The sequence below is a fragment of the Pipistrellus hanaki genome, assembly GCF_964339955.1.
Source record: "Pipistrellus hanaki genome assembly, chromosome: 3".
In the NCBI taxonomy this organism is placed as follows: Eukaryota; Metazoa; Chordata; class Mammalia; order Chiroptera; family Vespertilionidae; genus Pipistrellus; species Pipistrellus hanaki.
This window is the reverse complement of record NC_140505.1, coordinates 25817156-25830465: the sequence shown is the minus strand read 5'-3', so window position 1 is coordinate 25830465 and position 13310 is coordinate 25817156. Positions and strand designations below refer to the sequence as shown.

General features: G+C 50.6%; 2 protein-coding genes across 15 annotated transcripts in view; both read left to right on the top strand.

Annotated features, from left to right (window-relative positions):
- MCF2L (MCF.2 cell line derived transforming sequence like) overlaps nucleotides 1–2385 on the top strand; it is a 177402-nt gene extending 175017 nt beyond the window's left edge. For all 14 annotated transcript variants that reach the window (XM_084879809.1, XM_084879799.1, XM_084879808.1 and 11 more), the window contains 4 exons: nucleotides 189–310; nucleotides 528–640; nucleotides 1126–1229; nucleotides 1364–2385. In XM_084879809.1, coding sequence (XP_084735935.1) covers nucleotides 189–310; nucleotides 528–640; nucleotides 1126–1229; nucleotides 1364–1449 — 425 coding nt within the window. In that variant the 3' untranslated portion in view covers nucleotides 1450–2385. The remainder of the gene's footprint in view (nucleotides 1–188; nucleotides 311–527; nucleotides 641–1125; nucleotides 1230–1363) is intronic.
- Nucleotides 2386–5663: 3278 nt separating this feature from the next.
- Nucleotides 5664–13310, top strand: part of LOC311618548 (uncharacterized protein) — a 35312-nt gene continuing 27665 nt past the window's right edge. Inside the window, 6 exon segments of the mRNA XM_084876172.1 lie at nucleotides 5664–5774; nucleotides 8257–8417; nucleotides 9815–9839; nucleotides 9918–10064; nucleotides 11794–11934; nucleotides 12855–12964. Coding sequence (XP_084732298.1) covers nucleotides 5693–5774; nucleotides 8257–8417; nucleotides 9815–9839; nucleotides 9918–10064; nucleotides 11794–11934; nucleotides 12855–12964 — 666 coding nt within the window. The 5' untranslated portion in view covers nucleotides 5664–5692.

Sequence of the window (13310 nt, the reverse complement as noted above, 5' to 3'; positions counted from 1 at the left end):
TGGCACAGTTGAGCAAGCGAGCATGGCAGGCATTTCGGGAGTTGGCAGCAGTCTTTATATGCTCCTGGGAAAGGGGCACACGCTCCACACGGGTGGCACATTTTGGAGGTTGCCAGGATTTCTGTAGATCATCTTCAGGCAGGCTTGTCATTGCGGGCGACCCTCACTGGAGCCTGTCTCTCTCTCAGGTTGGAGCAAAACATCTCACCCCTTGGAGGCCCCTGAGGACAATGACGGCTGGTCGAGCGCTGAGGAGCCGATCAATTCCTCAGATGCAGAGGAAGAAGGCGGAGTGGGCCCCAGGAAGCTGGTAATCTCCCTCCCCTCCCCCCCCCCCGGAACCCCTCTCAGGGAGGCCACCCTGGTGCTGCTGGTCCCGGGAGCCCCAGAAGCCTGGTGGTCGGCAGCTCCCATGGCCACTGGGAGGGATGCTCGGGTGCCAGGGCTCCCTGTCGCTGGACGACCTCTGGGGCTGGTGTTCAGCACCCGGAGCAGAAGCAGAGGGTTTTGCGTGCCGTCCTCCCCAGGCTCCCGGGAAGTACACCGTGGTGGCGGACGACGAGAAGGGGAGCCCCAGCGCGCTTGCCGTGAGGAGTGGCGACGTGGTGGAGGTGGTCGAGGAGGGCGAGGAGGGCCTTTGGTAAGGTGCCCCTCCATGCCGAAACCGGTTTGGCCCAGTGGATAGAGCATCGGTCTGTGGACTGAGGGGTCCCGGGTTCGATTCTGGTCAAGGGCATGTACCTTGGTTGCAGGCACATCCCCGGTGGGGGAGGGGGGGGTGTAGGAGGCAGCTGGTGGATGTATCGCTCTCATTGATGTTTCTAGCTCTCTATCCTTCTCCCTTCCTCTCTGTGAAAGATCAATAGAATATATTTTTAAAAAAGAAAGAAAGAAAGAAAGAGAGAGAGAGAGAGAGAGAGAGAGAGAGAAAGAAAGAAAGAAAGAAAGAAAGAAAGAAAGAAAGAAAGAAAGAAAGAAAGAAAGAAAGAAAGAAAGAAAGAAAGAAAGAAAGGAAGGAAGAAAGAAAGAAGAAAGAAAAAAAAGATGCCCCACCATGTGCTCCCCCTCGGGCCACTCGGGGCACGCAGGCCGGCGCCCCTGACCAGCCCGCGCCCCTCCTTGCAGGTATGTCAGGAACCTGACCTCCAGCAAGGAGGGCTGGGTGCCTGCCAGCAGCCTGTCCACGCTCCTCGGCAAGTCCAGCTCGGCGCAGTGCTTGAGCAGCTCAGGTAAGACCCCCCGTTCCACGCTGGCTGTGCCCTGAGCCCACCGGGTGCCACCACCTCGAGCCTATGCACCAAGAAGGAGGGGCCGGCGTGCGCACGGACGGAGCCGAAGCCCTTCTCGCCTGGTTTTCCCGCAGAGTCCAGCGCAGGGTCCGCTCCGCTGAGCAACTCCTCCAGCTGCAGCGAGAGCTGCGGCGCCCCCCTCTCTGACCTGCAGGGGTAGCCCCCGCCGGGCCCCCCGTTGCAGGAGGCCAGCCTGCGGCGAACCTCTAAGTTTTCCTTTGCTTGGGCTTGCCTAGTTTGGTGAGGGGCCGGTGCTCTAAGACGCCCTGGACCAGGAGGACCCTGACAAGACCCGAACGAGGAGCTGCCCGCTGCCCACGGAACCTCGTGGTGCGGGACGCGGGGACACGCAGAGGAGAGGTTCAGGAAGAGTCTGCCTCCAGCCTCCATGCCGGGACCCCCTCCCAGGGCTCAGACACCCAGCTTCCTCGGAAAATGGGAAAGTCTGGGGGTGCTGCAGACCAACAGACCCCCTGTGAAGAAGGGCTCCGAGGTGGAGGGCCCCTCCTTCCGGCCTCCGCCAGGCAGCCAGGGAGGAGCCGGTCCCAACCACTCTGCTTTGGTTTCTGACACTCCTGGTCTGGTGCTCTCACAGGGACGTGCATACTATGGGACTGCCTCCAAAAGACGTCACTGATTCACTGACCCAACAGCTTGAAGAGAGAGAGGGTGGGAGGGGGGTGCGGGAGACTCTTTTGTCTTTTACAGATTTTTTTTTTAAAGCAGGGACGAATGCCTCGACCATTTCTTCGTGGCACTTTGGCCTCTAATCTTTACCAAGAATCACTGTGTTTACATGAGATGACAATTTGATACTGCATTTGATACAAAACTATTTTTTTGTTACTGGGGTTTACATTGCAGCACGTTGTTCATGCCGCCGAATGGTTTGGGGGGGGACTCTCTCGTGGAAATTGACGGCAGTCTCCGAGGCCACCTGGTGACAGGTGAACGGAAATACGTCCCTTGATAAAAAATCAGGCAGCATTTCTACACACGAAAGCAGTTAGAAACCAAGGAGATGGCTTTGCCTGTGTAGTTCCTTTTCGGAAGGAAATTTAAACCATCATTTAAAATATTAACCTTCTTTTCTACACACACACACAAAAAAGTGGGGACTCTTAATTTTTTTTTTTAACAAGCTTCACTGAATTAGGATTTTTAAATTGTTTTTAAAGAATAAATAAAGATGCATTTTCTGCAGGGTATCTATCATCTGAACTAACGATGTCATACGCAGCTTAGTGCAAACCTGAGCTCCACTCTCCTCTGCCTCTTTCCAACCTCCTCCACCTGCACTCGGAGTAAAATCGCCCTGTGTGCACTGTATAAAACCACCCCAAGTATAGAAATGCAGAGGTGCAGAGTTTATTTTACTCCAATCAATGCAGAACTGGAAAGAAAGCTCTTCTGTTTTACCTTTTGTGTGTGTGTTTCAGAAACAAATTCTGTTCTTTGGAAACACTCTCTGCCTCCGGTCGGGGCAGGTATTTTTATATGTGTGTATATATGTTGATGTGTGTACATATGTATCCAATGTAAGGGATGTATTTATAGCCTCCATGCTGCTGGACATTGTCACTTTACAGCCCTCCCCGAGCCCGCGCCCTGCCACAGCGAGGCCCACGGGGTTCCTCCCCACCGCCATCGGCAAGGCCTCCACCCGCCAGGCCGCCCGGAGTGTGGTAATAAAACAGTCAATGTGCAAGACCTGGCAGCTTTTCTTCTGGTGTATAAATTATCTGAGAGAAAAAAATAAATGATGTGTCTCATAATTTAATTAATATATTGATTGTTCGGACACCGTTCCTGCCATCTCAGCCTGGGACTGCCCACCATTTTTTTGTGATTGCTTTCCTCATAAAGGCACTTTAAAAACCTCATGTCTTAGCCACTGTTTTGTGTTTCATTCTGCTGATGTAAATGACATTTGAACACCTGGGTTCTTTATTATATGGATGGAGTTTGAATAAACATCAGCCACTCTTGCTGTCTGCCTTCGTCTGTCAAGGCGCAGAAGCCCGCAGTCTGCGTGCCCAGCGCTGCAGGGCTGGTTTTCTCATCTTTCACAGGTTGGCAAGCAAGTGTTCGAACAGAAACGGGGCAGGCCGGGAGCATGTTCCATACACTTTACTTTGTCAGAGAAGTGGTGAAGATAGAATAACATCAAGCTTATTATGTATATCAACAATGTAAAGGTAACAAAAGCCATGTAAGATGACCATCCCAGAACAAGAATACGTTTGATATCTTTTGAACCAGAAAGGTAGAGAGGAAAGAAGGGTTGTTGATCCGGTAGAAAAAGAGTAGGGAACAGAAAAGGAAAATCGTGATGAACAGGAACGCAAAAGATGATGGAAGGAATCAGTCCAAATATCTCTCAATCGCAACAAATGTGATGATGCTACACTGACCTGTGAAAGGGTATCAAATTGGATATAACAACTGCTAAGAGAGACCATAAAGCAAAGTTAGGCAAAGGTTGAAAATCAAAGAGAGAAAAAAGATGTAGCAGACAAACTATAACCAAAAGGAGGCTGGGATAGCAATGTTGATAACACATGAAATGCAATTTAGGACTCGGTAAGCATATAACAATTATGCTCAAAATATGGAGGGCAAACATCAGCAGTCAAGGGTGAAAATGTAATTATCTCTCATAGGTATTAATGTCCATTTGTCCCTAAAAGTATAAAAAATATGTACTATTTTTTCAACACACATGAAATACACACAAAATTTTACAAAACAATGAAAAGACAATTTTAAAGGTTAGCAAAGAAATGTCATTGGAAATTCTAATATCTGCAGAATTATGCATATGAGTGCTCATCAGTGCAGCTAAAGCATAGCTTAGAGTGGCATTGATAGCCCAGCTGCATTTAATTTTTTTACATGACAAAATTATTGAGTTTACCATTTAAAGAAGCTAAAAGTAATACCAATATAACTCAAAGGTAGTATAAAGGAGGAATTAGTACAATTCAGAGAAGAAAAATAATAAAAATTAAAACAAATCAGTAAAATAAAAACCTTGTTCCTTGAAAAATAATAAAATACAGCAAATGATTTAAAAAAAAAAAAAAAAAAGAAAGAAAGAAAGAAAGAAAACTGAAAAACTTCACAACAAATAAAGGCTTTAAAATGAGAGAACCATCCTAGCTGGTTTGGCTCAGTGAACAGAGCGTTGGCCTACAGACTGAAGGGTCCCAGGTTCGATTCTGGTCTAGGGCACATGCCCGGGTTGTGGACTCAATTTCCAATGGTGGGGGGGAGGGAGGAGTGCAGGAGGCAGCCAGTTTGTAGCCAATGATTCTCGTCATTGACGTTTCTATCTCTCTCTCCCTCTCCCTTTCTCTTTGAAATCAATAAAAACATGTGTTTTTTTTTTAAATGTCATAGGTGATCAATAAAACATCACCTCTAAGGACTAATTCTTCCTGTTGGCGAGTAGGGCTGGGACCGGCCAGAAAGAAGCAGTGCTGGTGTCCCAGTCTCCACCCATGCACAGAGGTTATGACTTCCACAGAAGGTAGTTGCCCTGGCTGTGCCCGGGGACCAGCAGGAAAGGGAGGGACAAGACCCGGATGCCAGGGGCAGAAGGGTGCCATCTGTAGCTGAAACAGAGTTGGGGGCCCAAATAGGGGCAAATGCCCCTTTCTGGGAGCTTCTCCACCAGACTCTCTAGCTCCCCTAAGAAACCAAGCCTCCGCCAAAACCGGTTTGGCTCAGTGGATAGAGCATCGGCCTGCGGACTGCAAGGTCCGGGGTTCGATTCCGGTCAAGGGCATGTACCTTGGTTGCGGGCACATCCCCAGTGGGAGGTGTGCAAGAGGCAGCTGATCAATGTCTCTCTCTCATCAATGTTTCTAATTCTCTATCCCTCTCTTTTCTTCTCTGTAAAAAAATCAATAAAACATATATATAAAAAAGGAAAAGGAAACCAAGCCTCCGAGATGAGGAGAGTCCATCCGTCTCCTCTGTGGCTCTCTGAAAAACATTAACATTTACACTCAAAACATGCTCTCCTTTTACTAGTGCGATTACTGCGGGCTGTGGTTTTTCACTGCAGCTTAAATCGGTTTTCCCAGCTGCCGTGATAGATCCTATGGGCTTCGAAATCCTAAACTGCACTGGAGATGCTTGTGCCAGATGCATATCCAAACACCCACATTTCAAAGAACACACATCTGCTTCAAAGACTCAGCCCTGCTCCCTGGGCCCGGATTCCTGGACCTGGCGTCCTGGGCTCAGGCCCGGTCCTTCTGTTCCTGATCCCTCCTCCAGCAGGCCTTTGGCACCGAGGGCTTGGGAGGCCAGGTCTCCCTCCCCCCTCCCTCTGGGCCATTTGAGAACTTTGCTCGCCTCCCCCACCAGAATGTCAACAGACAGGGAGGGACACCATGGACCTTGCCACGTCTGCCCAGTCCCGTGGGCTGGCCCTCCTCTGCCTTCTGCTGGGTCTGCAGGGTTCTCTGGCTGCAGGTATGTTGGGTGCTGGAGAGGGTGGATGGAGGTTTCGCTATGGACCCTGTGAGGGCAGCCCAGCTGTTGGCAGCCCAGCCCCCCAAACCTCATTCCTGCTCACAGGAGCATTCGCTGGCTCCAGCGTGATCTGCCCTCCTCCCAGACAGCAAACAGCTCCCAGCCGCTTGCTGGCTGTTGGCGGAAAGAATGCTGTCGATGGCACAGGCTTGGGCAGAATTATTTTTCAGAGATTTTTAGGAACCTGTGGTGCTTTGCTGGTCCCCGGTGGCACAACTCCAGATGTGCAGTGAGACAGGAGCACATAATTTGGGGGATTGTGGGAAAGGAGGGTGCTTCCCTTATACTGGGCTTTCCTTTGGCAAACGCCAGGGCGGGCGTGGGGATGCTCCTCCACCAGAGCTGTGACTGTGGCCACCCTCTCGCCCCTCAAGGGTGCTGAGAGGCCTGAGTGGGAAGACGGGGAGACACGGGGACACACTATGCACTGTCCTCGTTATGACTTCACAGAACTGAGTGGCGGCCCTGGTGGAGACAAGGCGCCTACACTGTCCTCTAAAACCTGGTCCCTGTCGCTTTTCAAATCTCCAGTCAGATCTCACAGTGGGAAGCTAGCCGGGGGTCCCTGCAGTGGTCACCTGCCCTGGTGACCGCCGGAGCCAAAACGAGACCGTGTCATGCTCCAGCGAAAGTCGGTGCTGCCCATGACCTTTCTTAGGTCAGGAAAACAGTGACAGGTGGTGGGTAGCATTCATCTCACTGGTGCTAGTCTGTCTTTCCCAAATTCTCTGCAGCAGCCATGTATTCCTTTGTCAGACTGGACTCCGGGTCTCTGAGAGCTTTGTGGTGCCCAGTTGCTCCCCTCCATGGGGACAATTCAGCCCTGGTTGACTCATCCCAGGAGTCTTCGTTCTTTGATTTACCCTCAAATTCTTCCAAACCTGGTAGATTCCCTAGGAATACAGACAGGTGAAATGCTACTTTTAAAGAAGATGTGGTCTCTCTCAGCCTGATGGGCACTTCCTCTTCTCCCCTGTTCCCACATTCTATAACCTTCCCACTTCTTTGGAAGCCTCGGCCCCTCCAAAGCGGGTCTTGGTTCATCTCACCTCTGGGACTCTTAGTGGAAGGTGAGGGATTTTCCTTCACGTGTGTGATCCTGAAGGGAGAGAGAGTTGATGGTGGCAAAGCAGAAAAAAGGGTTTTGATAAGTTAGTTGTGAGGAGAGAATGGACCACATTGGGATGTCACCTGAGTTCCAGAGGAGCTAGGAGGACAGGCCCAGCGTGCAGCAAACAGGACCAGTGGGCTTTCAATGGGGACAAGAGACGCCCTGCCCCTCTTCACCAGCCACCCCCTGACCCGCCCATGTGGCCCCGTAGGACCTTCCTCCCCCATAGGATCCGCCAACGATCCATGCAGCAGCTCTTGATGAAATGCTCTAGGTGCCAGGACACGGCAAATTTTTGTTATAGAAGTTACACGTGTTGATCATATACATTTTGGAACAGAATAGCTGTGGATCCCCAAGGTTAATTTATGTACATCCTTTCAATAAATATTTCCTCATATGTAAATTTTCACTCGTAAAAATTATACAGTAGGTATTCTTTTTCACTTAATACTACATCTCCTTAAGCATTCTACAATACTTCCTGGCAGCATGGGATGCCATCATCTGGTTGTTTCAGCTGATTACTACCGTGTTTCCCCGAAAATAAGACATCCTCTGAAAATAAGACCTACTTACAGGTTTCCTTCTGAGTGAAATATAAGGCATCCCCCCGAAAATAAGGACCCCCCTAGGCTAAACATGAGAGATTTGGTCCACTGATTATGAAAGAAATGGAGTCACAAGAAATTCACCAGGAAATTCAGGAATTGGATTGTTATGATGATGTTCCAGAAGATGATGACATGATTGTCATTGAATGAGTAAATTCTTGATACTGTAGGATTCACAGTTTGTCTGGTTTGTGTTAACAACTACCGTACTACCATACCATATACAAGTAATAAATTTCCTTTATTTTCATTTAACAATAAATGTGTACCGTATTCTTCTTCATGGAAAAATAAGACATCCCCTGAAAATAAGACCTAGCGCATCTTTGGGAGCAAAAATTAATATAAGACACTGTCTTATTTTCGGGGAAACAGGGTAGCCATAGCTCTCCTGTGGCTAGGTTTTCGTGCATGCCTCTGAGTATGGCCTTAGGATACATTCCTAGAAGTGAGAGAGGACCAGGTCAGAAGGCACAAGTGTGTTAAATTATAATCTAATGAACATATTGCCTCATCTTCGTAGATAAAAATTGTCACCAGCCAGCCATGAAAAAGCACTCCTGTTTAAAGTTCAGCCAGGCCTGGACACAGGAATCCTTTGACTCCGGTTACTGAGTGGGAGGAGACCAGCATGGCTGTTTCTGGGCCATCTTGGCACGGCTGGTTGTCAATGTTTCACGGAGCTCCCACTTTTCAGTCTTCGTCACCCAGGAGGAAGCCCAAAGCGTGCTGCACAGGCAAAGGCGTGCCAACTCGTTCCTGGAGGAGCTGAGGCCGGGCTCCCTGGAGAGAGAGTGCAAGGAGGAGCAGTGTTCCTATGAGGAGGCCAGGGAGATCTTCAGGAACACAGAGAGGCTGGTGAGTTCCCCCTCTAGGGGGTGTCCTCTGCACCACCAGGTAGATATGTGGGCCGCGTACTGAGGCTTCAGGCAGGGGTTACTCCATGTTTTGGAGAACAACTCTCTTCAGTCTGTGACTGTGAGTGCCACACACACGCCCAGGTGAACATACAGGGGAACACACAGGCAGCTCCAGCATGCACAGCCCCTCCATGTCTGGGTCACTTTTCCTCCTAAGAATGACTTCACTTTCCTCAGTCACAGCTCCTGCAATGCTCCATACCTCCCTGGTGTGTCCAGGGACATCCTGCTCTCTGCCACACCATGCATCCTCAAAGTAACATCCAAAAATATGGTTTGAAAAGCACCCCTGCTGTGTGTCCCTTGTATGTCTGGTCCCCTGGGGCTGCCCCTGCTGCTCAGCGATGCTGCTGACAGAGCAGACGTCTGAGATGGTGGCCTCTCCTGCCACGGCGCCCGTCGGCACCTCTTCAGAGAAACTTGTGTGAGGACACACCCGGGGCACCATGGATTTCCCCCTGCCCTTGGTCCATACGATGGAGTGCTCTTCATTTCTGTTTTCGTTTTCTAAAGGCGTGTATTTAAAATACATCACATCTCTTTGAAACACTTCCGTAGGCCTGAGGGTATGATGAGCTAAGACCACACCTCACACTCACAGGACGTGCCTTTCCCTCACAGGACACACACCTCACCTGACAATCACAGGGTGCTTTACCTCTACTCAAAGGCATCCAGTTCACACTCACAGGGCACCTCACACCCACCAGGAAGCCTGGCTGTTTGAGACAGAGGCTAACATGACCCTTTCTGTGCAGGCTGGAAATCGTCATACGTTATGGCTGTGTACCAGTTCGTTTTTCAAAGCAGTTCCAACAGTTTTCATCTTGTTTTATTCTCATAGCAACCCTGAGAGCTAAAGTTCAGTTGGCTGAAAGATTCCTCAGGACGTCGGTGTTGTTGATGGGGCCCTTAGCAGTTCCTAGAATACCTTTATACTCATTACCTGCCTTCTCCCCAGGTCAGCCCCTGTGTGTGGATCATCAGAGAAAGGAAATAGAGGCTCAGAGTGCATATGTGTGTTGGGCCAGGTTCACAACTCGAACATGATAGAGCTGGGGCTAGTTGGGGCTGAAACTCGGATATTTTGACTTGGAGAAATTTGTGACCTCTGGTGACCTTCATCATCGAGGGTGGGGTAGAATCTTTCCCTTCAGATGATCCCACCTCATCTCCAGAGGAGAGCCTGGCTTCCAGAGCCCATGGCAAAGGGCCCCAGGCAGAAGCCCCAGCCCACCCTTACCCGCCTCAGTTCATCAGCTCCTTGCATGGATTCCATAAATGTTTGCTTCTGGAGAACATATGTCTCATGAGGCTTCCTCTTTGTTCCCTCAGGCGCTGTTCTGGACATCTTACAACGGTGAGTAGGTCAATGGCCCATTTATGTCCCACCCTCAAGCTCTTCTCCTCAACATACTAACACGGACTCATTCCACAGATGGGGACCAATGTGCCTCAAGTCCATGTCAGAATGGAGGCTCCTGTGAGGACCAACTCCAGTCCTACATCTGCTTCTGCCCTGAAGGCTTCGAGGGCCGGAACTGTGAGACAAGTGAGAAGTCCCATAGCTCCCAGGGGGAGGCTGGTGAGCATGGCCCGGCCCTCAGCTCCCGTGGGACGTTGGTGTAGGTGACTCTGAAGGCTTCTGTCAACCTGAGAGCCTTGGCTTTGGAGTTCTCAGGTGCCAATTCTTAAGTTTGATGGCCCCCTGTTCCTTTCTGGGAAATATAAACCCTTGGGCTCCCAGCACTGGGAAATTCTGATAATCTGGAAAGGGCACAGGTGAGATTCACTACATCACTGCCCAGCTTCCATATATCCTGCCAACCAAGGAAGATGGGACCTGACCTTCCTTCCCTACTTGCTGTTACAAAGGTATGAGATTTTTTTAATATATATATTTTATTAATTTTTTACAGAGAGGAAGAGAGAGGGATAGAGAGTTAGAAACATCGACGAGAGAGAATCATCAATCAGCTGCCTCTTACACACTCTCTACTAGGGATGTGCCCGCAACCAAGGTACATGCCCTTGACCGGAATCGAACCTGGGACCTTTCAGTTCTATTCACTGAGCCAAACCTGTTTCGGCTGAGATTCTTATTTTTTTTTCACCTTTCATATATTAAAGTATTGCAAAGTTCAGTGGTCTCCCAGACCATTCTCAAGTTCAATAATCTGCTTGGAAGGACCCAGAAAACTCACTTAAAACTGATATATTCACAGTTACAGTTTATTATAGCAAAAATATGCAGACTAAAATCAGCAAAGGGACCAGGTGTAAACTTCCAGTTGTCCTCCCCCCCGGGCAATTATAGGGACAGTCTTTCATTCTCTGAGGCTGAGGGTGACAAGACGTACGGAGCATCACCAACCCAGGAAGCCTCAGTGTCCAGAGATTTTACTGAGCTCAGTCGCTTAGACATGGCTGACGACCCGAATGGCCGACCTCTGTCTCCAGCCCCTCCAGAGGTTGAGCTGAGATCCTGTGGCCCGAAGCCCCGCGTGAATAACATTGTTAGACCATCCCATGTGAATCGAGGTGCCCAGGGCAAGAACACGCTTTTCAGGCAGATTAAATGAAGTGTCCAACTGAATCAGGGTGGAGAGCGCACCACCTGGGGGATGAGGTCAAAGGCCAGGCTTCTTTTGGGGTGTGAACATTCTGATCCCTTCCGGGCCACAGCCAACGTCTGCTCTAAGCAGAACAGAGCCCAGAGAGAGTGAAGGAAAGAGGTTTTCTGCCGGTTATATGGGTCCAGAGAGCCTTAGTGTCTGCCTGGCCTTTGGTGCTTAGCAGCCCCGGTGGGAATTCACTTCCAGGACCAACTTTGCCCTTGGGAGTCCTGCATTTGCACAGCAAGACAACTGTTTCCTGCGGTTCTTCAGAATCAGGTCAACATTCCTCTTGTCTGCCTCTTGGGACCAGTGGTCCCTGGGCATCAGGGCCTGGCTGTAGAGCCATCTCGTTTCTCTGACAGGTCTCTGACTTAGTTTGGCCCTTGTACTGTCCTCAGGTGACTTTTACTTTTCCCGCCAGCTGCTGGGAGGGGCAATAACGTGGAGACCACCACATGCTAGTTCTGTGTCGCCACTGGTCAGGCGGCTCAGACATGGGCGAGCACCCAAACACCAGGCCCCACCCCTCTGGGTCAATCTGCAGAGTTGGGTAGTGACAGGCTCAGTCTCTGTAGATGGCAGCTGAGCTCCACCTTCGTGCAGAACGCTGCCCCTGGCCCAAGGCGGAGTGGCCACCAGGGCTGGCTTTCCCTGACCAGCAGAGGCCCCTCGCGGGCTGTCTCCTTCTGTATTCAGACAAGGACAGCCTGCTGGTCTGTGAGAATGACAACGGGGGCTGTGACCAGTACTGCAGCAACCACGTGGAGGCCAAGCGCTCCTGCCGGTGTCATGAGGGGTACACGCTCCAGAGTGACGAGGTGTCCTGCACACCCACAGGTAACAGGCTCTCAGGGGATCCGCTCCAAGGGTTGTGTGCTGTTCCACTTTCAGATGAGAAGGGGTGGCCTACCATTAAGTCAACATCTACTACCTGCCTGCTGATTGTTGCGGAGGCAGGGAGGAGAATGAGGGTGGAGGTGGCTCCCCTGACCCAAGGGCAGGCCAAGGCAACAGGGGCAGGACAGAACCCTGAGAGCCACTCCCTAATGGGCTTTGGGCGCCCTGCCCACCTCAGGTGGGTCCACAAGAGCAGAGCAAAGCCTCCCCCACCCCCACCCCGCTCCCAGTCCCTCTGGCAGGAATCTACGCTGCCACACCCAATGGTGACGAGTGACTACACAGCACAATTCTAGATTCCACATTCTTTTTAAAGGAAAGCACTGGTAGGAAAGTGGGAAATTTCTTCAAGCCAACCTCACACTAATGGGACTGCAATTCCAAAGGCTGAGGCACCCCAAGCCCTGTGTCTCTTCGGAGGTCCATGTCCCCAGCATGGCCAAAGCAGCCTGCAATTCAGCTGCCACCTCTAAACACATTCTTTTCTGGCCCAAGGACTTCATTGGGGCAGACCAAGCACTAAGGGTGAGGTCAACATAGCAGCCCAGAAGCTTGGTGGCCTTAAGACAGAATAGCATTCATCTTTTAGGAAATTCAAGCAGCACTCATCTTCCCCCCAACCCCATCCCCAAAAAAAGTTAGCAGTACCCAAGTTCAAGAAGGAGGGCCCTCTATTCCTGTAAAACCAGCCCCTGCCCCTTCTCACCCAGCAGCTCCCACAAAAGGCCTCCCTGCACCCAGAGGCTTCCCACAGCCCCAGGCAGGAGCCAGAGGCGGAGCGACTGCCTGCAGAGCCCTCTTCTCACCAGCACGTTCCTCCCTCGTAAACCCCACATCTTGCTGACTTTTGTTTTATACAGTTGAATATCCATGTGGAAAGATACCTGTCCTGGAAAAGAGAAATGATAGCCAACGCCAAGGCCGAATTGTGGGTGGCAAGGTGTGTCCCAGAGGGGAGTGTCCCTGGCAGGTAAGTGACCCTGGGACCCTCAAAGGGAAAGCGGACAGGTCAGCCTCAGGGATCACACCCCAGTTCCCAAGTCACCCTGCTCATGGCAGTGCTTCAGGGGGTTTCCTCTTCATTCCACGCCCTGTGCTGACCACAGCCTCCATTCATCTCAGATATCAGTGCTCCCGGCAGCACCTCTGTCAGCTGATGCCTCTCAGGGCTTCATCACGGGCTGCTAGCCTCACTCCCCCACCTTTTTTTAAAATATATTTTATTGATTTTTTTTACAGATAGAAAGGGAGAGGGATAGAGAGTTAGAAACATCAATGAGAGAGAAACATCAATCAGCTGCCTCTTGCACACCCCC